General features: G+C 38.1%; 1 protein-coding gene across 1 annotated transcript in view; it reads left to right on the forward strand.

Moving 5' to 3' along the window:
• Positions 1-23,991, forward strand: part of Dapp1 (dual adaptor of phosphotyrosine and 3-phosphoinositides 1) — a 50,134-nt gene that overhangs the window by 24,146 nt on the left and 1,997 nt on the right. Inside the window, exons 3-8 of the mRNA XM_020180998.2 lie at positions 175-308; positions 9,165-9,295; positions 18,301-18,348; positions 20,151-20,213; positions 20,566-20,651; positions 22,664-22,751. Coding sequence (XP_020036587.1) covers positions 175-308; positions 9,165-9,295; positions 18,301-18,348; positions 20,151-20,213; positions 20,566-20,651; positions 22,664-22,751 — 550 coding nt within the window. The remainder of the gene's footprint in view (positions 1-174; positions 309-9,164; positions 9,296-18,300; positions 18,349-20,150; positions 20,214-20,565; positions 20,652-22,663; positions 22,752-23,991) is intronic.

Raw genomic sequence — 23,991 nt, forward strand, 5'->3', positions numbered from 1 at the left:
AGAAGTTTAAAAGAAATTAGTGATGCTCTTTAAAGTTGTCGGTGATTTCAGTAAGTACATATTCTCAGTTCTTTGAAAAGTTTAATGGTGAAGCTAATATTTATGACTGTATTTGCCTTCAGGAAAAGATACTCATTTGTTAAATAACATTGAACACTTCTTTTTCCCTTCCAGAGCCAAAGACTCTGTCAAACACTTTCATGTTGAATATACTGGATATTCATTTAAATTTGGCTTTAATGAATACTCATCTTTAAAGGATTTTGTCAAGCATTTTGCAAACCAGCCTTTGATTGGAAGTGAAACGGGTAAGCTGTCTTAGTCTATTTTCCTTTGATACAACTGAATATCTAGGACTCAATATCTAGGATTTAAAAAGAAGTTTATTTAGTTCATGGTTCTGAAAGTCTATGAAAGTGGTATCACATTTGCTTAGAATCTGGTGACTTCTTGCTGGATCCTGGGCACTACGTGTTATGAAGTTTTGAAAGGGACAAACTGTCTTTGAACCATAACATAAGCTATAAACAATTATTTGACCTGTGGGATGTTGTTTCAGGTTGGAGAACCATGGCAAATTTCAATGAATTTCATAATTGTCACTGCTGTTAAAATTTGTGTGTATGTTATGCAATTACAGGTTTTAAAAATAATTTTCTTATTGTTGTTTCACATCCTACATTAATATGTTCTATATATATATATATTATATATTGCAGCATTACTTTAGAAGAAAACAATGTATAAAATAAATATTTTCTCAAAATGTGCTATTTAATGGATTGATTACAAATTGTTTCAAAGCACACAATTTCTTTAAAACACCCTCTTTTAGAGTAATACGTATAGCAAACAAATGACTAGCAAGGCCAAGACTTTTTGATTCTTTGTAATTTCAGGTATAGGCAGTTTGCATGTTGGTGACACCCATGGAACTTAAATTTGAGCATTTAAAAAAATTAAGTTCATACTTATCTATCCATAGAACAATGAAAATACTGATTGAAAATTGTTTTCTTGAGTAATAAAATTATATTTCCATTGTCTTAGTTTCTTATGCATTTTTAAACTGGTCTTAGGTATGGCTGGAAGAGTTGAAATGTCCTATTTGAGTAGAGAGTCAAACAAGAAAATTTATGTTAAAAATACAAAAAATAGGGCTGCAGGTGTGTTCAAGTTGTAGAGTGCCTGCCTAGTAAGGCCTGAGTTCAAATCCAGCACTGCTAATAAAAATAAACAAACAAACAGCAAAAAAAAAAAAAAAAACTCATGAAAACACATTCTCTTAGTCACTTTCTGTCACTGTAACAAATACCTAAGGTAAACTAACTTATAAGGAAGACAGGCTTTATTTTGGCTCATGGTTGCAAAGGATTCAATCCATTGTTGCTTAACTCTGTGGTTGTCATGGCAAAGAGCTTCTTGAGTAGTCCTGAGGAAGCTGCTCACTTCATGCAGGCAGGAAACAAATCAATGAAGAGGACGAACTGGGGTTCTAAGATCTCCTTCAAGGGTATACTTGCAATACCTAACTTCTTTCCACTAGGCCCTATTCTGCCACCTCCTCACAGGGCCAAGCTGGGACCAAGCCTTTAACATGTGGGCCTTTGAGGAACATTATAGATCAGAACTACAATACACACAACCCTGATATAGGAATCATCCGGTTTATCTATACTATTTAAAGAAAGTAAAAAGTCACCCTTATGTTTGTAATACAGAATCACAAATTTATTTGTTCTAAGTGCTGATAAATCTCATTTCATCAAAGGTTGACAATTTCCAAGAACCTGTAGCACAAGAGAAACTTAAGATTTAAAATACAGCCTGTTTCCAGGAACCTGCACATATGTGTTTTCTTGCTAAACTTGCCAGTCACCTTTCTGCTAACCAGTGTGGAGGGAAGAGATGCCATCATTGACTTCTGCCTTTTCTACTATTTATGTGGCCTGGATAGAGCCTAATATGAATCATACAGTGTCTACAACAGATGAAAAGCACAATGGAACCACAAAACAGTTGTTTCTCTTTATACCAGCAACAGCAGGTTTAGGATAGAATATTCTAAACTACACAGTTAAAGCTATAATCTTCTTTCTGGTGGAAATTCTCCTAATCAGCCCTGAAAATTACTTCACCAGTTAACCAGCAGTTCTGATAAACAAATGGCAAGTGGGGTTTATTTATTTGTGTTGCTGCCTGGGCCTTGGCAAGCATTTCAGTTTCTCAAATCTCTTCACTTCAGGCTTATTTCCTACTTAATTTTGCTCAATTCTTGGACACTGGAAATGGAGAGATTTTCGAAGCCAGGGCTTTGTTTTAACTACTTCTATTCTTATTCTTCTTCATATCTCCCAGGTCCTGTCTAGTCCAGGTGCTTCAAGTGAATGAATAATTAGATGAATGGATGATTGTGCGCAGGAACTGTGAGGCCTTCAAGACCACTGTAGTTACCATTTTGTCTTCTCTTCAGATTCATCTACTTCCTCTCAAACTCTGGTCCTAGACTTGGATTTCAATCCCTTCGATCATTCTCTGTGCTCCTTCCTGGATCTTCTCTAAGTTAGGGAAAAGTACATGTTCCTCCTGCTGGCAGATTTCCAAGCAGTTAGAGATTGAAGTGAATGCAGTGCTTTCTGGCTGAACCCTTCCCATACTGACCCAATCACTAAGCAAGAGGATCACCTAGACTGCTCCAAAATAAAGGCACCTTGTTGCACTTGGGACAATGCAACAGCATGCATTGTCTTCCCTATAAATACATGATTCTGACTAAAGAAGGTTTATGATTAATGCATTAGGCATTATAAGAATTTCTAACTAAGCCATCTATAGTAGTCTCTCCTAAGCTAACACTTGCAATACATTATTACTGTTACAATTATTATTTTATTTATTACACAAAACACAGGAGACTAAGATTGTTATCCTGTCCACTGACTCTCCTCTTTCTATTCATTATCCAATAAAGAATTTCCTGCTAATTGAACCCCTGCTTCAAGCCCCTGGTGCTGATGGATGTATACTTGACTTGCTGGCTTCAAGTCCTTGAGTTCAATTCTGCTAACTCTATTCCTCTTATCTAGCCAGCCAGATGAAGGCAAAGCTGCCAAGGCTGGGAACAAGGGACAAAACTCATGACAGATGAGTGTTCCAATCTATCCCCTGTGGGAGTAAAGGCCTCAGGAAACAAGATAGCTTGCTGAAGTCACAATGACTTTAAAGTCCAGAAGATCCTCAAAAGTCACAGAGTCACCACTGTAGCCCATGAAGAATTTGGAATGGAAACTGGGATGCCATCTTCTAAAAATAGGTCTTTTCTCCTTGTTCATTTAAAAATTGGCTTTTGACATTGGCTCCCAGGGATCAGGAAACCGCCAGCCTGAGGACTTCTTGAGCACCATGAAAGGAAGTACAAATCCTTCTTATGGTTTATGTTTGATTGAGATCACCAGGCATTTGAACACCCATTTGCTCACACAAATGGACAAGGCCCTGCCAAAACTCTCACTTCCAGACTCCCAGAATGAGGACAAATATTAGGTGTTTCAGACCACTCCTGAAAGAGACACTTTCATCTCTTGGCAGGAACGGCATTACTTCTGAGGGCGACAGAGATGATGCTCAAATAACAAACCTTGTACTTTTGTTTTACAATTATATACCTTCAAGAGGGTAAAACTTAAAATACTTGATTCTGGATAATAAGAAAATCTTTGCCTTGAGATAGGTGAGAGTGCTGACCTAAATGGATAAATATTATTTTTAAATGGCTTTTCCCTCTCTTATTCCTGTTAGAATAAACTGTCAGGGTTTCTATCTCCTAATCGGAAGAACTGTTTCCTAAATAAGATCTAATCCTCCTGCCAACTTGAAAGGTTCTTTCTATTATAATTTCCCCTTCCACTTGTTAAAATCTGCATATGATCTATCTAATCTCCTTTAAAGATTTAGGTTGCTCTAATTTCTCCATATTAATACCAATAAACATTATTAAGATGCTTCTAACTTCAAAACCCAATAATTTCCCAAGTACATAATAAGGGATGTACAATGCACTCATTTGTCCCTCTTCCCCATGGCCTTGCAACTTCTACCATACTGTATAATTCACTTATTTTTTTAAAATATCTTTCTCTTCTCATTAGTATGTAAACTTAGGCTCAACTTAGTCATGTTTCTCCAGAAAGGATATTAAACAGCTATGTAAATACAATAAGATAAAATATAACTTAAAGTATGAGTGAGAAAACAGAGGACAAGGAGAATGGGAGGCAGGAGAAAAGTGATACAAGAGCAAAGTCTTTCAAGTACACATTGTACAGATACAGGAAGCAGAACACGCATTTGGTTGCAAACCTTCCTGGTGTTCTTTCTTCTTCATTTGGGCCCGTATGTTTAATGAGATTTACAGAACGTTAGAATTTGGGCCATTTAATTTCTCCTTTACAAATGAAGAAACTGAGGCCTGGTGATAAAAAGGCAAAAACTCACATCTCTGTTTCACAAGCTGCCTCCTAAAGATTACACTATATCCTCAAACTTTGATTTATATGCATTAACTGTGCCCACACAAGAGTACAACATTTCACATGCTGTACACTTTTTCATGGCAGTGACACCTGAGGCTGAAAATAACTATGATATAATGAGTGAACACATAAATTCCCTGTTCAACTCCAGCGCCTGCCATTTTGTCCTCAAGGAAGTTATGTAACCTCTCTGTAAGCTTCAATTTCATAATTGTCTACAACTGAGCTTCCTATCTCATTGAAGATTGAACGATGTTAGGCATGAAAGACATTTAGAATGATTCTTGACATAGCATACATATTCCTTCATTTATGACTGTTACTTAACAGAGCTTTTGGTGGTGATTAATTCCATCAGAAGCAAGGCTAACTTCTTTGGTATATTATGAAGTATTAGCTTAAAGACAAATGAATTTGTGTTTATCAAATGTTTGTAATGTCCTTCTCAGATTTTAACTCAGTCCCATAGTAAATTCATATAAATGGTAGACTCAAAAGGAAACCACTCTGAAAATAATGACCTGACTTGACTTGGATATTTAACCAGAATCTTCTCCTGCCTTTGATGATCTACTTCCTCTTCCTCTGTATATTTCTCTCTGTGAGACTAAAAATGGAGTATTTAAGCCCCTTTAGATGTAAAAATGATCATGGGTTAAATTCATTAACAAAGGCAGGTAGCAAATATGTTGACTATTCCTATAGAATCCCTTAGAAGACCACTTCCAGTTGGCTGGAGACAGAAGAACCCATTATGCTAAATGTGAAGCTTGCTTTCTGAACCTGAGAACAGTAATAAAACATGGATAGATGTGACCTTATTTTAATATAATTCAACAAATATGTATTGAGTGCCAGTCATGAGATGCACACCGCTATCCACTGATAACATAGAAAGATGAATCAGATATCATTCTTGCCCTTGACTACCTTTCAGTCTAGTTGGTAAACCTGACAAGAAAGGCCTAACTTTACATTAGAAATATTTAAATAAATATTTAGGAAGTATGTGTGTACTCTATTGAAGATACCAAAACAGTGCCTGAAGCTTGAGACTGTCCTAATCTGTTTCTGAATTTCAGCTTTAACACAATTTCATATTGTTGCACGTTGAGTTACAGATGAATTTCTTACAAACAACTGAAAGTTATCATTCAGCCAAGGGCAAATTGAAATGCCTGCCTTGGTCCAGCTCTGATCATCTGAAAATTGTACCACCACCCAGCATGTATAAAACCAGGCTTCATGTCAAAGGCAGGAAACAACAGTTACATTCATGCAGTTCACAAACTGAAATGAAACTCGCAGCCAAGTTTCCAAGGTTTGTGGTTGCTGATTTTCCTCCCTCTTCTTCTCCCATCCCTTGCCTCCTGTTGCCATTTGTTTGAATCTTCCATCCAAGTTCTGCAGTTCATTTGGTCTAAATAACTAACCCAGAGTTCCTCTCCTATGGAACTCAGGTACTAGTATCTTGGATTTTGGTGGAAATTATGAGTCTATAGTGGCTACATTAGATAAGATTTTTAAATTTCAAATAGAGAGCACCAACTCTCGTTAGCTAAATTTAAAACAACAACAAAAAAAGGGAGTGGAGTATAGGAAGAAGAGTGGAATTTTTCAGAAAGATATTAATATATCCTCCCAGAATTTAAGGGCAAGCTCACCATCCAAGAGACAATAAAAAATCAGCTCAGTAATAATGGCAACTCTGAAACTTTTAGTAAATTCAAATGGCTGCCTTGGCCTAGCTCTGCTCATCTCAAAAGTATACCTCCATAGAGCGTTTCTGAAACTTCACATCAAAGGCTGGAAACAATGGTCTTCTTCTTGTAGTTCACACACTTCTTCATGTAAGTGAACCTTGACTCAGAGAAGGATACCTAGGTAGTGAATAGTGTGGTCCAAGTTAGGTGTTTGTGGGAGAGGGCCAGGGGCCTGGTTGTTCTATAGAGAGAAGGGGGAATTTATGTCTATAGACTGTACAGGAAGAGTCATTGTTAAAACTAGCCACCATGCCAAGAAATCTATATGTTGGTAAGAACGGTCAGCTAAGGTGACCCTTTCTTTTATGAGACTAGATTTTTATCAGTGGAAATTACTTCCTTGTGAGTAGTTTATTAAGTTTTTTCAGTCCAAAATTCAATCTAGCCTCATTCATTGTTGTTTATTTGTTTTGAGATAGGGCTCTTCCACAATGTCAGGGTGACTTCTCAGCTTACTACTGGGGGAGTTTCCCCGGGGTAGGACACATAGGATCTAGCCCTGAGATCACTCAGCATCTGCAGTGGTGAGAAGTGTTCGCACAGCTCCTAAGCCTGCACTACAGCTGCTCTTGATTTACATGTTGCTGCTTTCATTCTGACTGGGAAACTGTCACCAGCCCCTTCTCCTTGTATGACTGGATGTGTTCTCAGGAAGAGTTGCATTGACAAAGAAGAGAACAGATAACTGCCACAGAAGAACTGGGGCCTCATTTAATGGCCCAAACCATTTTTCATTGTGATTCCAATGCTATTGACGTGAATGGGATGCACAAAGAAGATAGGCCTGGGGTTCTCACTCTTCTCTGAGGCTGAGATAAGAGATCCTCTTTTTCTCAACACCCCTTTTCATTTTACACTAGCACATTTTACCTGGGCCCAGGTCTCTGAAACTACAGGTCTGTTTTTGCAGTTAGATACTGTACATACTCAAGTATTGTAAAATGTTATTTTGTGCAGGTTTATCATTGCTAAGCATTTTCAATCACTAAGGAGGTTTCTTTCTTTCATTGTTGTCTCTCTCTCTCCCCCCAGTTCTGTGTCTCTACTTTCTGTAATCTTTCAAATCATCTTTTCAAAGATGACCACCTATGGAAAATATCACCCTCTTCTGAGCACACCCTTTTCACCTTCTCTCCACTTAACCCTGTTCTATTCATTTTTTCAAGCACTTCTCATAACTTTTTTCATTGTTTTTCTGGTCCCCTGACCTAGAATGTAAGCTCAATAACAGTAGGTAGTTATGTTTGCTATTGTACTGTCAGTGCCAGGATGAGTGCCTGGCACAGAGCAGAGCAGAATAAATATTTGTTGAATAAATAACTGAATCCTCCTCCTCCCTCCTCTCCCTCTCCTTGCTCCTCCTCCTGGGGTTTGATCTTTGGGCCTCACACTTACTAAGCAGGCACTCTGTCTCTTGAACCATGCTCCCGTTCTTTGTGCTTTAGTTATTTTTCTTGTGTTGGACAGCAATCCTCTTACCTATGCCATCCTAGTAGCTGAAATGACAGGCATGTACTACTGCTATGTCTGACTTATCGATTAAATGAGGTTTTGCTAACATTTTGCCCAGGCTGGTCTTGCACTTCTGTCCCCCCCCTACACCCATCTCCACCTTTCAAGCAGCTAAGATTACAGGCCACCTCACCTGACCAACCTGATTGGTTTTTTTGTTTTGGTTTTACTTTTTTTTTTTTGGCAGTAATGGGGTTTGAACTCAGGGCTTTACACTTGCTAGGCAAATGCTCTACCATTTGAGCTGTGCCTCTGGTTATTTTGAAGATAGGGACTTGCTTTCTGTGATCCTTTTATATTTACCTCCACAGCTTGAATGACAGGCACATGCCACCATGCCCAGCTTTTTGTTGTTGAGATGGGGTCTTGAAAACTCTTTTGTGCAGGCTGACTTCGGAATAGTGATCTTCCTGATCTCAGCCTCCCAAGTAGCTAGGATGACAGATGTGAGATGACAGGCATGAGCCACTGGCTTTACATCTCCTCCACATCTAGTACAATGCTGGATGGACCTGCCATCAAAAAGACCTTAGTTAAATAGCAAGGGAAAGAAAAACCTTTAGTTTACTTTCTTTGCAAGTTTTTAGTCTCTGATTGACTGATTAACTGGGGGAAGGTTGCAGAAGGGAAAATGCCAGAAGTGTTGAGTCAGAAATCCTCTAAGTCTCTCATTGAAGGCCCCAAGCACTCAGGGCTCAGTCCCTGGGGGCTGAGCCCCCTCTTCCAGATGGAAGTGGAGGCATTTTCAAATGAGCTTCAACCTACACATATCATGCTTACTTAAGAAAAGCAAAAATTTAGTTTACTTAGTTAATGATGTGTAAGAGAGAGTGAGGAAGGGCTTTGAGGATACTTTTTTAAGATCCTCTGATTTGTTACAAGTTGCTCCTGAAACTGGTAATAAAGAAACCAATGGAATAGATTCTCCTAAGCCCCAGTGCATTTGTGTAGTATTGCTTCAGTGACTTTTGTAAAGCCCACTTGGATTGAGGTCTAGTTATTGCTTAAAGTCTACACCAAATGTCAACTTCCTGAATATTCCAGGAAAGGTTCTTCAGTGCCATCATTCTGCTTTATTCACATAGCTACTAACAGTCTTATCACCCTGCTCATTTAAATGATTACCTCCATCACTAAGTCTGAGCACTAGGAGGCCAAAAATCATCTATATCGTGCTTTGTTTCGATGTCCAGCTTAAGTGACAGGCACATGATGGGTACTCCATGAATTCTGTACAGGTGAACAAGTGAATCTACAAGAAAACAAGAGGGTCTATAATCCAGCCACAGTTGTCCAGATAACTTTTGGATCTTCCTTCTGGGGATACTATTTGATTTTACATACTCTTGTCCTCCAGGCACTCTGATTGTTCTGAAACACCCATATCCAAGAAGAGTGGAAGAACCTTCCATTTATGAATCTGTGCGGGTTCACACAGCAATGCAGACAGGAAGAACGGAAAATGACCTTGTGCCCACTGCACCTTCTGTAAGTGATCAGCAATCTGACCATGAGCTCTTTCACCCTGTTTGAAAGCCATCAAGTGCAATATGAGTTAAAGTCTATTTGTTCACATAAAAATTCTAGCTTGGGATGTAAAACTTGGAAAAAATATAATATTTGAAGGCTCTGACTTTGTTCATCTGGTCCAGGGTTGCAAAATGTAGCTCAGTGGTAGAGTGCTTGCCTGCTATGAGTAAGGTCTTGAAGATCACAGCCCTAGTTTGATCCCCAGCGACGCACACACAACACACACACACGCACACACAATGTTTTTAAGGACAGGATCTTTAAAGCTTAGAAAATGTCACTTAAATCTGTCTCTAGATTGCCAAACAAGTTCATGGTAGAATAGGTGAGAGATACATTTGCCTCATTGACTAAACACTTATTCTTCAACAAACTTCTTAAATTTAGAAAAAAAGAATTTGACATTTCAACCCCTCATGGGAAAAAAGTATTCTCTGGCTTTACTGTAAAAGCTTGAGGTATTATTTTTCCTGGCCTTTTTTTTTCCTTCACTGACTGAAGCATACAGATAGAAAACATCTGCATCTCTTTGTAAGGTGAGCCATTTATTCAGTTGCTGTGCAGTTAGAGCACTCATTGTTCCTCCAAAAGTGCATTTATGTTTGTTCTGTGAACTGTGACTCTTCGGAGCCCTCTCCAGCACTCCCTTCCCTTCATTATTCTCAGGGATTCTCTACTTTCTGTCTCTTTCTTGTGAGCTAAATACTCTTAGTATAAAGAATCTGTATTCGTGCAGATGATAAAGATGACAATACCCAAATCAAATATCAAGAACTAATTCTGAATAGCAATTTCATTAAACTTGAAAAATAATAACTAGCAGGTATAAATCAATGTTAACGACAGGTGTGAGCTTTCTGTCTCTGAGGCACTCTTTTCTACTCTGCCACCAGAGTAGAAAAAAATCTGTCTTAAAAAGCAGATTACCAGATTGCCATCCTGTCAAACATCCTTCAGTGTTACCCACAGTCTTCATGGCCTGTCTGGACCCTCCTTGCCCCTTTGGCCTCATGTCATGCTATTCCTACACTCATGCAATGCAATCTACTTCTCTCAATGACGTGCGTTTCTCTAAGTTGTTCCTTCTTCCCGTCCTGTATCTGAATTTATTGCTATTCACTCATCCCTCCTCAGGACTAGTATCTGGGACATCACCTCCCAGGAAGCTTTCCCTGATCCCACCAGCTTCTTTGTAAATGCCCCTCTTCCATGCTCCGGAGAGCACTGTTTACCTGTATCCCATAATTATCATGCCATAAGCTAACTACCTGCATAACTGTCTCACTCCCCACCAACCTAACACTTCTAAGGACAGGAATCATAGCTTGTCTTTGTGGCTTTATATCCTAGTCCAGTTCATAGCTCATCTTACTCTTTCTTTATTATACTACATCTCAAAAAGAAAATATGTTTTTCTTTGAGAAATATATTTTGGCTTTGTTAGAGTTGGGAGAGGAAGCATCAGACCTCAGAACTGGAGAAATTCTGGCCAAAGTCAGAAGAGACCAATGACCAGATCAAGACTGATGTTCCATAGTTCTTGTTTTCAAGTCAACATAGTTTCATAATTTCCTGTGTGCCCATCCTTTAACTTCCAGTCACTGCAGCATCTCTTTCTTTTCCACTTTCAGTTTAACTTCACATTTTCTTCTGTTTCACTTCTAAAGATCTGCATTCAAGGTCTATCAAACCATACCCTCATACCCTGTGTGTATCTTTTATCAACAGTAAAATGCAAATAACACCTAATTTGTAGGGTTGGTGTGAACATGAGATGTATATAAATAGGCCATTTTTAGACTTAATTATGGAAGCCATGTGGCTTACTTTCTTTGCTCACTTCTAAAACCAGGTAGATTCACCTGCCCAAGTATTTAAATACTACAGTACAGAAAGGGTTCTATATAGTGTAGTTTTTTAAAAAATATAGTGGAGGATGTTTGGTGGATAATTAATTGACACTTTATAGTAAGCGTCCCACAAAGTTTATTGTGCAATAACACAGACAAAAAAAACTATAACAGCTTTCTAGTGAGTTCTGAAATATCTCTCATTACTCCTCACTATGGAATCTCTGATGGCTGGAGCAGCATGACCGAGAGAGTTCTGGTTTGATTGGGGCGTTTATCCCTTACTGAACACAAGGGTTACTGACTACCTTAAACAGCCACATGTTGCTGCATCTCTATCACCAACCTGAGTGCTCTGAGGGTTTCATACTTCTGCTTTCTTGTATAAGCCCTGTCAGTGGAGGAAGAGAATAAAATCCTATTTATAGGAAAAAGAACTTCCTTGAAGCAAAAATAAAAGATGTCCCATTGCCCAGAAATGTAAATGCTGTATAAAACTGTTTAACATCCTTTAGCAACTGCATTTGGGGAAATTACTATTTATGTTTGGTCATCAACAAAACATTGTGTTCCTGGGATAAGATTAAATTTGATTAATTCACTTATTAAGCAAAAACTTACAAATGCCTATTATACATCTAGCACTAAGCACTAGGGGTTTGACAGCAAATCAGGCAAAGGTCCTTCCTTCATTGAGTTCCCATACTAGTGAGCGTCACAGACAATAATAACCACACTATTATAACACCAGGAAGCAATACATCACAAAAAGAAAAGGGTAGGGTAAGGGGAGAGTAGGGAAGCCAGGGAGGTCTCTCTGATGTGGTCACATTTAAGCAGAGATGTCCCTGAAAGGATGGAGCAATCATATGAAGGTGTGGGAAAGGGTGTTTCATGCAGAGAAAGCAGTACAGAATCCCAAGGTGGGAACTCCACTGAGGGACTTCAAAGATCAGCAAGAAAGTCATGGAGCCAGGCACTGGAGGCTCACACCTGTAATCCTAGCCACTTTGGTGCTGAAATCAGAAGAATCACAGTTCAAGGCTAGCCTGGAAAATAAATAAATACAGTAAGTAAAGTTTGTGAGATGGTGTGTCAGTGGAAAAACAGCTGGGTGTTATAGTATGCACCTGTATCCCAGTTATGGCAAGTAGCTTGAAACAGGGGGCTCATGGTTCAGGCCTGCCTAGATAAAAATTGAGACCCTGTCTCCAAAATAACCACAGCAAAAAGGACTGGAGGTGTGGCTCAAGCAGTAGAGTACCTGCCTAGTAAGCATGAAGTCCTGAGTTCAAACCCCAGTATTGCTTAAAAAAAAAAGGGGGGTCATAGATGTAGTAAACTAAAGAGAAAGTGGGGAAAGGCGAGATTACAAGGCCATGGAATTCTCAGAGAACAATCGCTCCCAGCTGAGTGTTTGAAAATGTATGAGATTGTTGTAGTCGTCACAATACTTTGGAACACTACTAGTGCCAAGAACTCTGAAGAGTCTGAGCTCTCTCCCTAACTTGCAAGCTAGCAAGTTGACCTGACACAGTCTCATGGATGACAGGATATTTCTGGGTTAGAGACAAAGGATAGCTTGTTACTCACCAGTAGCAGCCACCAGAATATTGGTATTTGTGCTGGCTCCAGTGAAACCAGGTGCTGTGGCCCAAGCCTGTAATTCCAGCACTCAGGAGGCTGAGGCAGGAAGATGGTTAGTTCAAGGCTATGGACTGTATCTTGACCTCCATAGTGAGACCCTATCTCAAAAACCCAAAACTTAATTAAATAATAGAAAAGTTAAATAAAAGGACAAAGTGGTCTGTAACACAAAGTTGGTTGTGTTACAGGAGAGGAGCCCTGAGTCTTAGGGAAACAAATCTTCTATAACAGGCACTAAACACGTCTGCCTTTTCGTCTGAAGGAAGACACTATTTGTATCTTCCAAAGTTGTTTGCTGTATAAACGTGTTTTAAAAACTGTTCCGTAACACTGGGCTGTTAGTGCTTTAGTTGTGAGCTATTCAAAAACACAAAAGACCTGTAGTGAATTCTTTCCTAACAGAGGGCAGGGTCATGGAAACTATCGTGCAATACATGAGGAATTGTGCCTATTAATGTCAATTGTACCTCCTTGACATAATACAAAAAGTCTTGTAGCACAAAGCAAAGAGTTTTTGTTCCATGCGTTGATGAAACATAATGAGTTTTACTTAACCTAATTTATTGAAGTTTTTAAAATTTGAAAACAATTCCTCTCACTGCTAAGTGGTAAGTGGAGTGGGAGCTAAAACGGGGGCAAGAAGACCTGTTAGGCAGTTATTACAACAGTTTAGTTAAGAGAAGGTCTTAAACCTGGGGAAGGGAGATAAAAACTGGCAGTTAAAATTCAGTAAAGGGATAAGATCTGGCCAACTTCAGGACATGCTTAAAGGTAGAAGAGATAAAATAGACTGATAGTTGCAAAGTGAAGCATGAAGGAAAGAGCAACAGAGCAGATAGTCCTGTCACTCATTGAGATGGCTAAGATTTCGGGAGGTATGGGTTTTGGGGGATTGGAATGAGGAATTCCATTTTGGTTACATTAAATGTGAAATATTGAGTAGTTATATTGCTAGAGATTCAGTGAGGTAAGATATTTCAAATTCCTGACATAGACTAGGTCTTACTGAAAATGTTAACCTCCTTAGCTTCCCTTTTGTGGTATTTGACATAATAAAAAGTTAACTCTGTCCTTCAAAAAACTGTTCCCCTTGCTTCTGAAACATCTTTCTATATTCTGTGATCTATGACTCATTTTATAGTTCCTCTTCTTGGCCATCTCCCTTGCCTGTTGGCATTTTCCAGTGTTTTGTCTTTGAAACACTTCTCATGTTTAACATTTTGGTGTTTTCCTTCTATATGTGTGTGTGTGTGTGTGTGTGTGTGTGTGTGTGTGTGTGTGTATGTATGTGTGTGTGTATAGTGAGTTTTTTTATTGCAGTTATAGATCTGCCAATTAAATTAAATATTGTGAACATCTTCCATGTTATTGCACAATTTTCTAACGTGCCATTAAGCATATTTCTTAATATTACGTTATTTGGGTATACCAATTTATTTAGTAAATCATCTATTATGTTCTTGCATTTTTTTAATTTTAAATGGTTCCAAATTTACATACTAAGTGCAGGGATAGTACAAAGAATTTTGTTTTTCCTGAGCCATTTGAGAGAAAGTTGCTTACCTGATGCCCCATCAGTCTTGAGTACTTCAGTGTATGCTTCCTGTAAGCAAGAACATTTGCCTATGTGGCCACACAGAGCCATTTGAATTAGGAAGTTAACCTTGACATGATGTCACCATCATCTTATTCACAGATCTTATTCAGGTTTCACCAGTTTTCTCCATAAGGTTTTATAGAACAAGAGGATTTAATTGCACTTACTTGTCTTTCTCTTGCATACACTTCAGAAAACCTTCTCAGCTTTTCCTTGACTTCATATCTTGGTCATTTTTGAAAATTAAAGGTCATTTTATTCCTCAATTTTTGTTTGTGTGACATTGAGTTATGATCAGATTTGGGGTTTGATTTTTACTTTTTAGTAGCAGTACTGCAAGAGGATTGCTTTCACTTCTCACTGTGTCCTCTCTGATAAAGCAGGATTTCAGTTTGCCACGGTGGGGTATGTTGCTAACCTAAGTGGTATCTGCAAGGTTTCTTCACTTTAAAGTCACTTTATTCTCTTGGTTGCTAATAATAATTTGGAGGAGGCTATTGGAGACTATGTTAATATCCTATCATTGAAATTTTATCCACCAATATTGATGCTTCTTGCCTGTTTCAATCATTACTATGATTGCTGCCGAATGGTGAGTCTCTGATTCGCTTGTTCTTTTTGTATTTATTGGTTGTCACTCACCTGTAAGAAAAAGATTTTTATTTTCCACATTTATCAGGTATTTATTTTTGTATCAATGTGTTACAATTGTGACTATCATTATTTATTTTGATCCTTCAAAATTTCCCAGATTTGGCTACCTTTCAAGGTGACTTTAGTGTCTAGATGGCTTCAAAATGCTTTCTTACTGATCTAGAAAGATGTTCCAGACTTACCTTGAAATTTCCTTATGCCCAGCACTGAAATGAGCTTTCTTCAAGAAACCTTTTTCTCCTCCTTCTCCTCCTCCTCCTTTTCCTCTACTTTAGAAATCAACCTCTGAGCAGTACATGCTTGTTTTTATTGGGATGTCATTGTCTCCACCACTCAGTAATCAGGGCTCGGGAAATACGCACTCATCTACATATACCCACACATCCTTTCATGTCTGTATCCACTTACCTGCTTGTCATCCATTCACTCATCCCTCCACGGGTTCACACCAATACCTCTAATCCTCATCCGATACTACGAGGCTCATTCTAGCTTTTCCCTTTTTGTATTTTTAACACCCTTCTTCCACAGTGAGGAATATGGATCCCGTTATTCTTACTAGATTTCCTTAAATAATAATCAATTGGATGTAAGCATTCCACACTGCTATCACCTACCCCTCTACCCTGATCACCCAACTCATGTTCCAACATTCACTTCCAGGCCACAACCATTCTTACTGTCACTGGAGATGTCCATCTTGCCAACTTGTTTCTGAAACTGCACTGGCAGTTTCAGAACTCCCGCTACACACTCACACAGATGCCTGCTTTGCTTCACCCTGCCTGATAGCGCTAAGGCAAGGAAGCAGGTGGACAGGAGGGCTAACATGTAGTGTTAAGCCTTTAGGTTGTTTCCAACTTTGGGCTCTTACAAACATCTTTCTTATTACAAACCATAATGTTTTAAAAGATAAATCTGTTATATAATTACCCCGTGTCTTATATCTTGAGACTCTAGATACAGTTAATATTCTCAGTTCTTCCGTGTGCACTCTTCTACATGTCAAAATCATAAAAGCACTAATACATAATACATTATTTGGGTGGGGTTGGATGATGAGTACCACTATTCCTTAACTTGATTTCAGAAAATAATTCTATCAGGGTTTTTCATAGAACAGTTTATCCTTAGTTATTTGATCTGTATATACAACCAAAATGGTAATTTTGCCTTTTTTATCATATAATACCTAAACTCAACTCAGTCATTTTTTGGGTTTTCTTGTTTCATGTTTTGGTTTTTTGTTGTTGTCGTTGTTGTTTGTTTGTTTGTTTAAAAAGTTTTGCAGTTCTGGAGGCTGAATGTCCACCATCAGGGTGCTGGCATGGTCAATTCTGGTCGGGGTCAACTTGGTCAGTTTAATTTCATTAACATCAAAATAAATCAAATTGATTTTGTGATGTCAAGCTCACCAATATTGCTTAACATTGTTTAAACAAACACCTGGAAGTTCATTCTTACTTTTATGCTGTAAAAATTTTCCTTGAAACAGGGTCTCACTCTGTAGCCTTAGCTGGCATTGAACTCTTCATCTTCCTGCCTCAGACTTACCAATGCTAGGAGTATAACTGTACATTACTACACCTGGCTCTATGCCATAAGAATTTTAAAGTGGTTGTATATAATTTCTTGTTTTAATTTTTTGTACGGCTGTGGTTGTTGTTCCTCTTTTTACTTGGTAGGGAGAATTCACCTCAGGGAAAAATTCTCTGGAAACTCCCATTAAAAAAAAGAACCTTGACGTCAACCAAGTCATTTCCCAGTTTTTATTCATTTTCTTACTAATATAGACATATTGTGAGATCATATTAGAAGAAAATATCCTACCAGGAATTTATTTTTTTCAGAAATTTGTGCTATTATAAATTTCTTGATCTTGGAGTCCTTTTCTTAGCAGATTTCTCACACCATTCCCTACAATTATTTATATTTCATAGGTGCTAAGTAAATATGTGGTGTTGCTGTGGCTTTTGAATTAATAAGAATAAAGAAATGACTCATTCATGCTTCAAATCCTTTTTGAACAAATCAGGTGTAAATAAATCTACATGTCTGAATATCCATCCCATGGAATGAGTCCTAGGAATTGGCCTGTGGGGCGAGATGTGTGGTTCAGGTGGTAGAGTGGCTGCCTAGAAAGCACAAGACCCCAAGTTCATATCCCATGCACCAAAAGAAGGGAAAAAAATAAAAGAATTGGCCTGTGGGAAAAAAGGAGAGCATGAAGGTGGAAGGAAGATTATATGATAAATATTGGAAATGTTGTTGTAAGATTCCCTCTTAAAATTTTACAAAGCATATTAGCATCATACAGACTCCAGGAAGCTCCAAAGAAATCCTTTACTTTTAAAAAAAAGTATGGTTTCCCAAATGTACAGTATCTGTGGGGGATGATTTCAAGCCCCCACACAGACACTAGTTTCCTCAGATGCCCAAGTCCCTTATATAAAATGGCACAGTGTTTGCATATAACATATACTTACACTCCCTTATATTCTGAAACATCTCTAGATTGCTTATAATACCTAATGCTATGCAAATACTATGTAAAACACTGTATGACTGTATTGTTTAAGGAATAATAAGTAAAAAGTCTGCACATGCTCAGTACAGATGTGATTTTTCTCAAATATTTTCAATCCATTGTTGATTGAATCTGAAGATGCCCAACTGGTGGGTAGGGGGGGCGGGGGGCAACTACAGTATTGATCATAGACAGTGTGTGTGCTTCTGTACCTGTGGTATTGAGTATAGATGGTATGTGCATGTTTCTGTGCAAACACCCTGCAACAACATAGGTTGCTGTGGTTAACATGGTGCACTTTAACAAACACGGACTTTCTAAAAGTGGGATGATGTAGTTTCTTGTTTGCGAATTTTAACTTGAGTTAGTAGAGAGCCTCTCCATCATTGCTTATTGCTGTGGAAGTACATCAGATGATCTAGTCAGTACACAGCCTCTCACAGGAGATTGAAGTTTCAATTGCCTATGTGAAGAATAAAAGATGACCATGTAAAGATCAAAAGCAAACTTGTTCTTTATAAAATAGCACAGAAGGACTGGGAAATGTAGGTCAGTGATAATAAAGTGCTTGCCTACCATAAGCAATCCTCAGGACCACAAAACAATAAAAATAAAATAGGTCAGTAATACAAACACAGACATCATGTGTGACAGTTCTGAATTCACTTAAGGCTTCTTTCTTTTTCAGCTGGGCACCAAAGAAGGCTACCTCACCAAGCAGGGGGGCTTGGTCAAGGTAAGGAAGTATGGTTTTGCTCATGCCAGCCACAAAGAAAGAGAACATGTCGTGTAGACTCAATTCTCATCTTGACTGTCTTTTTTAAAAAGCTTAATTGCCAACTCATTTTGACTCACAATATTTACTCATTTCAACAGTTTATCTTTTATGACTGATTATTAGTCAAAATTCTGCAAAATGACTTTATTATTCTTTGGCAAAGCTCTGAGAGTAGCCCACAGTAAATATTCAAGAAGACATGTCATCTTTTTAGTGGAACGATTGAGAATAAAGGTAGTAAGTTAATTCTAGAACATTTCTGTTCTTCCCTTTTTAAAAAAAATTAAAATTTTATCAAATGTTTGCCAAAAGATAGGCCAAAACATCACCGACATTCATAAAACTATGTTATAAAATCCCAAAGTAAAACAATTTAGGACTTTACAAGTCCAGTGTGACACATTGCCCCTCCCTTCCTCATAAATGTGATTGTAACTTTAAAGCTCTTCTATTTCATTTCAGTGTGCCATAAGCCCTGTCATGGAATAGGTCTGCTCTCTCCTGTTTTAGGAGTCAGGGAACTTAACCTCTCTCATGGGTGCTGGCTTGCTTGAATCTAACCTAAACATTTAGTTATTTGTGTCCCTACTAGACTGGATGCCCCTGAGGAAAGGGAATATTCATATTTGTATCATTTAAAAAATTTTTTTGCAGTACTGGGGCTTGAACTCAGAGCCTGCACCTTGAGCCACTCCACCAATCCTTTTTTTGTGAAGGGTTTTATCTAGATTGGGTCTCTTGAACTATTTGCCTGGGCTGCCTTCCTGATCTCTGCCTCCTGAAGTAGCTAGGATTATAGGCATAAGCCACCAGCACCCAGCTGAAATCTGTTTTTTGAGACAGGGTCTTGCTATGTAGCCTGGGCTTTCCTCAAATCTGAGATCCTTCTGCCTCAGCCTCCTGAGTGCTGGGATTACAGACCTGTACCACTATGTCTAGCCTGCATATTTATTTTTTACTACTATGTGCTTTTTTAATATGATATATTGCCACCCAGAACAGATCAGGGTTCAGTTGGTATATAAGAATGTGACAGCAGGCTGAACTGTTCTCAATTGGCTTATTTGTAGGACAAAAGTAGTATATCTGGCGTTGTTTAATATATGTTATAACAACATATATAATTGCTATAATATATGTTATATATATGTGTAAATACAAATTATATATAAATTTTCAAGAATATATAAATTAGTTTCCAAGGATAGTATGTAGCTCCCAGCAGTTGCTCAAAACTCTTATCCATTTTCATTATGAAGCAATAAAATAGAAACTTGAGTGAATTGTTATAAATCACCCTAAACATTTGCTAGGCTGTCTCTTTTTACTTGTTTAAATAAGCTAATGATATTTCTAGAATGAGATTGCTTAATGCATGGAATCACTTAAATTTTTGTAGATATTATTTTTTCTCAGAAATGACACAAAGGAATACCTTTTTCATTTTTTCCCCCAGTACTGGGGCTTGAATTCAGGGCCTTCACCTTGAGCCACTCCACCAGTCCTATTTTTGTGACAGGTTTTTCGAGATAGGGCCTTGTGAACTATTTTCCTGGGCTGGCTTCGAACCGCGATCCTCCTGATCTCTGCCTCCTGAGTAGCTAGGATTACAGGCATGAGCCACAGGGGCCTGGCTCAAAGGAATACTTTTTAAGGCTTACTTTATCTTCTTTCAGATATTTTAAAAATGACAATAAATCATCCAGTTCAGCTATTGCATTCCTGCATTCAAAAACTTATGTTTTTATTTTCTATCTTAGACCTGGAAAACACGATGGTTCACTTTGCACAGGAATGAACTGAAATACTTCAAAGACCAGATGGTGAGAAACACAATAATACATTTTCCCTTTAAAAATCATCTCTGTAGATGAAAGGAACATCTACCTTTAAAATCCCTGAAATCTTCCTTATGTCCACCTGAAATAGTAAATGACTAGAGGCATAAGTTCTTGATTCCTGATATGAGTGAGCAGAGTGATAGATGTGTGCCCCAGAAGTGGCTCTCTTCAACTGGCTAATGTGTGGCACTTCATAGCACATAATTCACTGCTTAGGGCAATGAAATTTTTCTTTTGACAGTTGCACATAGTGGAAACCTTCTTAGGAGGAATAAATGGACAGATTTGTGTGCTTATTTTTATGACAAAAGTTGATTTTTCTTTTTCTTTTAAGTCACCAGAACCAATTCGGATCCTAGACCTAACAGAATGTTCAGCTGTACAATTTGATTACTCACAGGAAAGGGTAAACTGTTTTTGGTAAGTTGTTTTCATAAAAGAAATGTTTTTAAAAGTCTTGCCAGACTAAGTATAAACACACATATGTCTTAATGCCTACAAATGATTGTATCTGAGGGGCATGGATTGAAATACCACACAGGGTGTGTTCATTAGGAGTGCTTTCAGTTGTCTGTGACACAATACCTCATTTGAAGTGGTTTAGATAAAGAGGCTGGGCTTAGGCTGTGCACTGTATAATGACAACACACATTCTGCCATTTATATCTTAGTTTCATTTCTTTGAGGTTTTTTCCCTCGTTCTAATTATAATTTTTTTGATCCCAGTGATGGGTGATTTAAGTTGTTATGCCAACATTTGGTTGATGGCTGCAAAGTATTTTTGTTCTAATATGATCAGTGTAATTGAGAAATTCCTAACTGGGGGAAATAAAGTGTCTTGAGAATGGAAGGAGTGTTATCTTGCCTACCAACTTTTATTTTCAAGTTTCTGAATCACATATGGGCTGAAAGACATATACCCTACAACCCTTCACCACATGCTTCAATAACTTGCAATATTTGCTTTAGCTCTATGTACTCACTCATTTTCTGAATCATCTGAAAGTAAATTGCCACAATCATGGCATTTTACCCTAAATCTTGAGTATGTATGGCTTAACAATAAAAATATTATCTGTAGAACTGCAGTGTCATTATTACACGTGAAGACACCAACAGCAATTCTCTAACATTAACCAACAGTGGGTAACTTTTTAAAACTCAACCAAAGGTACCATATGAGCTTGCAGAGGTTTATTTTCCTCATGTAACAAGAACTCAGGAGACAGGCTAGTTACAATGACAAGGTCAGGTTCCATGTTGTTTTCTTGTCCTTTCCTCAAGATGGCTATTTCCAATTCAAGTTGCCACTCCAACTTCACAGCTTTATGCCTTATGTTTTTTTCTTTTCTTTTTTTTTTTTGCCACAAAGAAAGATACAGGAATGGTATCAGACATATCTGTTCATTTTTATCAGGAAAGTCAAAGATTCCCTGGGAACTGATTTCCCTTGAGGCTTCCCCCTATCTCATTGGCCATGACTGGGTGTCATAACTACTGTTAGCAGCATGGAAGGCTAGAAAGTAGTGATAGCATAAACATAATTGGGTTAAACTAGTTAAGATTTATTGCCTGGGGTTCTGAAAGCAAGAAGAAAGGAAAAAGAATGAGTGGGTAACTAATAGTGTCTTACATCAAGGTCTTACTTTCAATAGCTTACCTATTCACCATTAATGACTGGTATGTGCAAAACATGCTTCCTAGGCTTCAGGGTAGTAGAAACACTTCTGAATTTCAGTTCGTTTTTTTTTTTAGGAAAGAAAATATTTTCAGTATTTCACATCTCAACTGTACATATATAAAAAGAATAGCAAGGTATAAATTAGGGCTGATTGTCATATGTATGTAGAGACACTGAAATGAAGAATTACCATACATCCAGAAAAAGTCTTTTGTGCCAGAAGGAAAGTTACTTTTCTTTCCAGTAGAGACTAACTCATGGCCAGAAATGTGCTGTCCCCTTTTCCTGTCCTACATAGTTGAAACTGCCTGCATCTACAGGAAGCAGTTGTCCTCCTTAAAGCAAGCTAACATAAATGAGTTCTTTCCACACACTCTCTTAATCTGTCTTGCTTATTCTTTGTATCACAGCACAGGTTCTGAAACATTTGAGAGCTCAGATGAGAAAACACATTGTTGCATTCCACCTACGACAAACACAACTAAGGGTTCCTGGGAGTCCTGGACATGGTGTTTCTTCTTTGAAATCTCATTAGAGAATATAGATCTCGCCTGTTATAATATGAATCTATAACTTCCTAGGTATTTCTGCAGTTTGCTGGCAGGAATAGTTCTGCATATAACAATTCCTCAAGTCACTGTTTATTCAGCACCCTTATTATTTCTTTTTTTCCCCTTGGAATACCTTAATTCATGTTCAACTAATATGTATAGAACTAACCATCTGGGGTATCTTTCTTTTGTCTTATCAGCTTAGTATTTCCATTCAGAACATTTTATCTCTGTGCAAAGACAGGAGTAGAAGCTGATGAATGGATCAAGATATTGCGATGGAAACTGGTGAGTCATAAGTCTTCTGAGAAGTAACATGTTGATTTCACATATATTCCTGTTGCGTTAGAATATCCCCCAATAATCAAAGAGAAATCTAGTTGCAGGCTTGTGGAACAGTCCTTGCATTCGTTGGGGCATGAAAAGAGACAGAGGCAGGGCCGTAAAAAGAAAGTGGAGCTGTATTTCAGGTCTCAGCCCCAAGGCCTTAGCCTTGTGCACCGGCATCTGCCAGTTTTCCTTTAAGGTGTGCAGGTTAGTTCTGTTGTCTGGAGGAGGACATTTGGGATCAGAAGGTCTCACAGAGGGAAAGTGACATATTTCTCTAGTTGAAAGCCTTTTAAACTGTGAGAGGAGGAAGCTTGCAGGAGGAACTTGGCTGTTTCCAGAGCATGCAGCACCAGTGGTTTTAAAAATACAGCAGTGTTGTACATTTTTTGCATGTGTTGCAACTTGGTGGGTTGTGAGCCACGGACTTATCCTTAAAGTTTACTAAAACTTTCTATAAATAGCATGCACTGGCCCACTTTTGTTGCTGTAATAGAATATATGAGGCATGCTACTTATGAAGAAAAAAGTTTTATTTAACTGATAGTTTTGGAGGTTCACAGGCGTAGCACTGACATGAGCTCAACTCTGATGAGGACCTCATTGTGGAACACATGGTGGGAATATGTGAGATGGAAAAAAATTACATTGTCAAACAGGAAGCCAGAGAATAACTCAGGGGTCAGGCTCAGGCTTTTATAAAAACCCACATTCAGACCAATATTCCCTTCCCAGGGCATTGCCCCAATGACCAAAAGACCTCCCATTAACCCCTACCTCTTAAAGGCCACCATCCTCAGGACCAAGTCTTAAACTGTGGACCTTTGCATATCCCACTTAAGCATATCCAAACCATAATATACCATCTTGAAACCCTGAAGATTTTTTTTTTTGGTGAAATTATCTGATCTGTAGGTGTTTCCTCAAAATGGATAATTAGATGCAAAGCTCACTGGCAGGAGGCCCTGGGTTCAATCCACAGCCCCTTGCCTCTTCTGCAAGAAAACAAAACAAAACAAAAAACCCTGAGAATCTTGTTGAATATCCTTTTCTAAATACTGGACTCTTGTTTTTGGTAATCTTTTTAGTATAAAATCCAAATTAATACACCACTCATTTTGAGCTTGTTCTAATGTATGTGATTTTCAGTAAGGAAATTTTTCTGTATGAAACCTTTGCTCAGATATGATCTAATTAATTT

Source organism: Castor canadensis, chromosome 9 (genome assembly GCF_047511655.1).
Source record: "Castor canadensis chromosome 9, mCasCan1.hap1v2, whole genome shotgun sequence".
NCBI classification, from domain to species: Eukaryota; Metazoa; Chordata; class Mammalia; order Rodentia; family Castoridae; genus Castor; species Castor canadensis.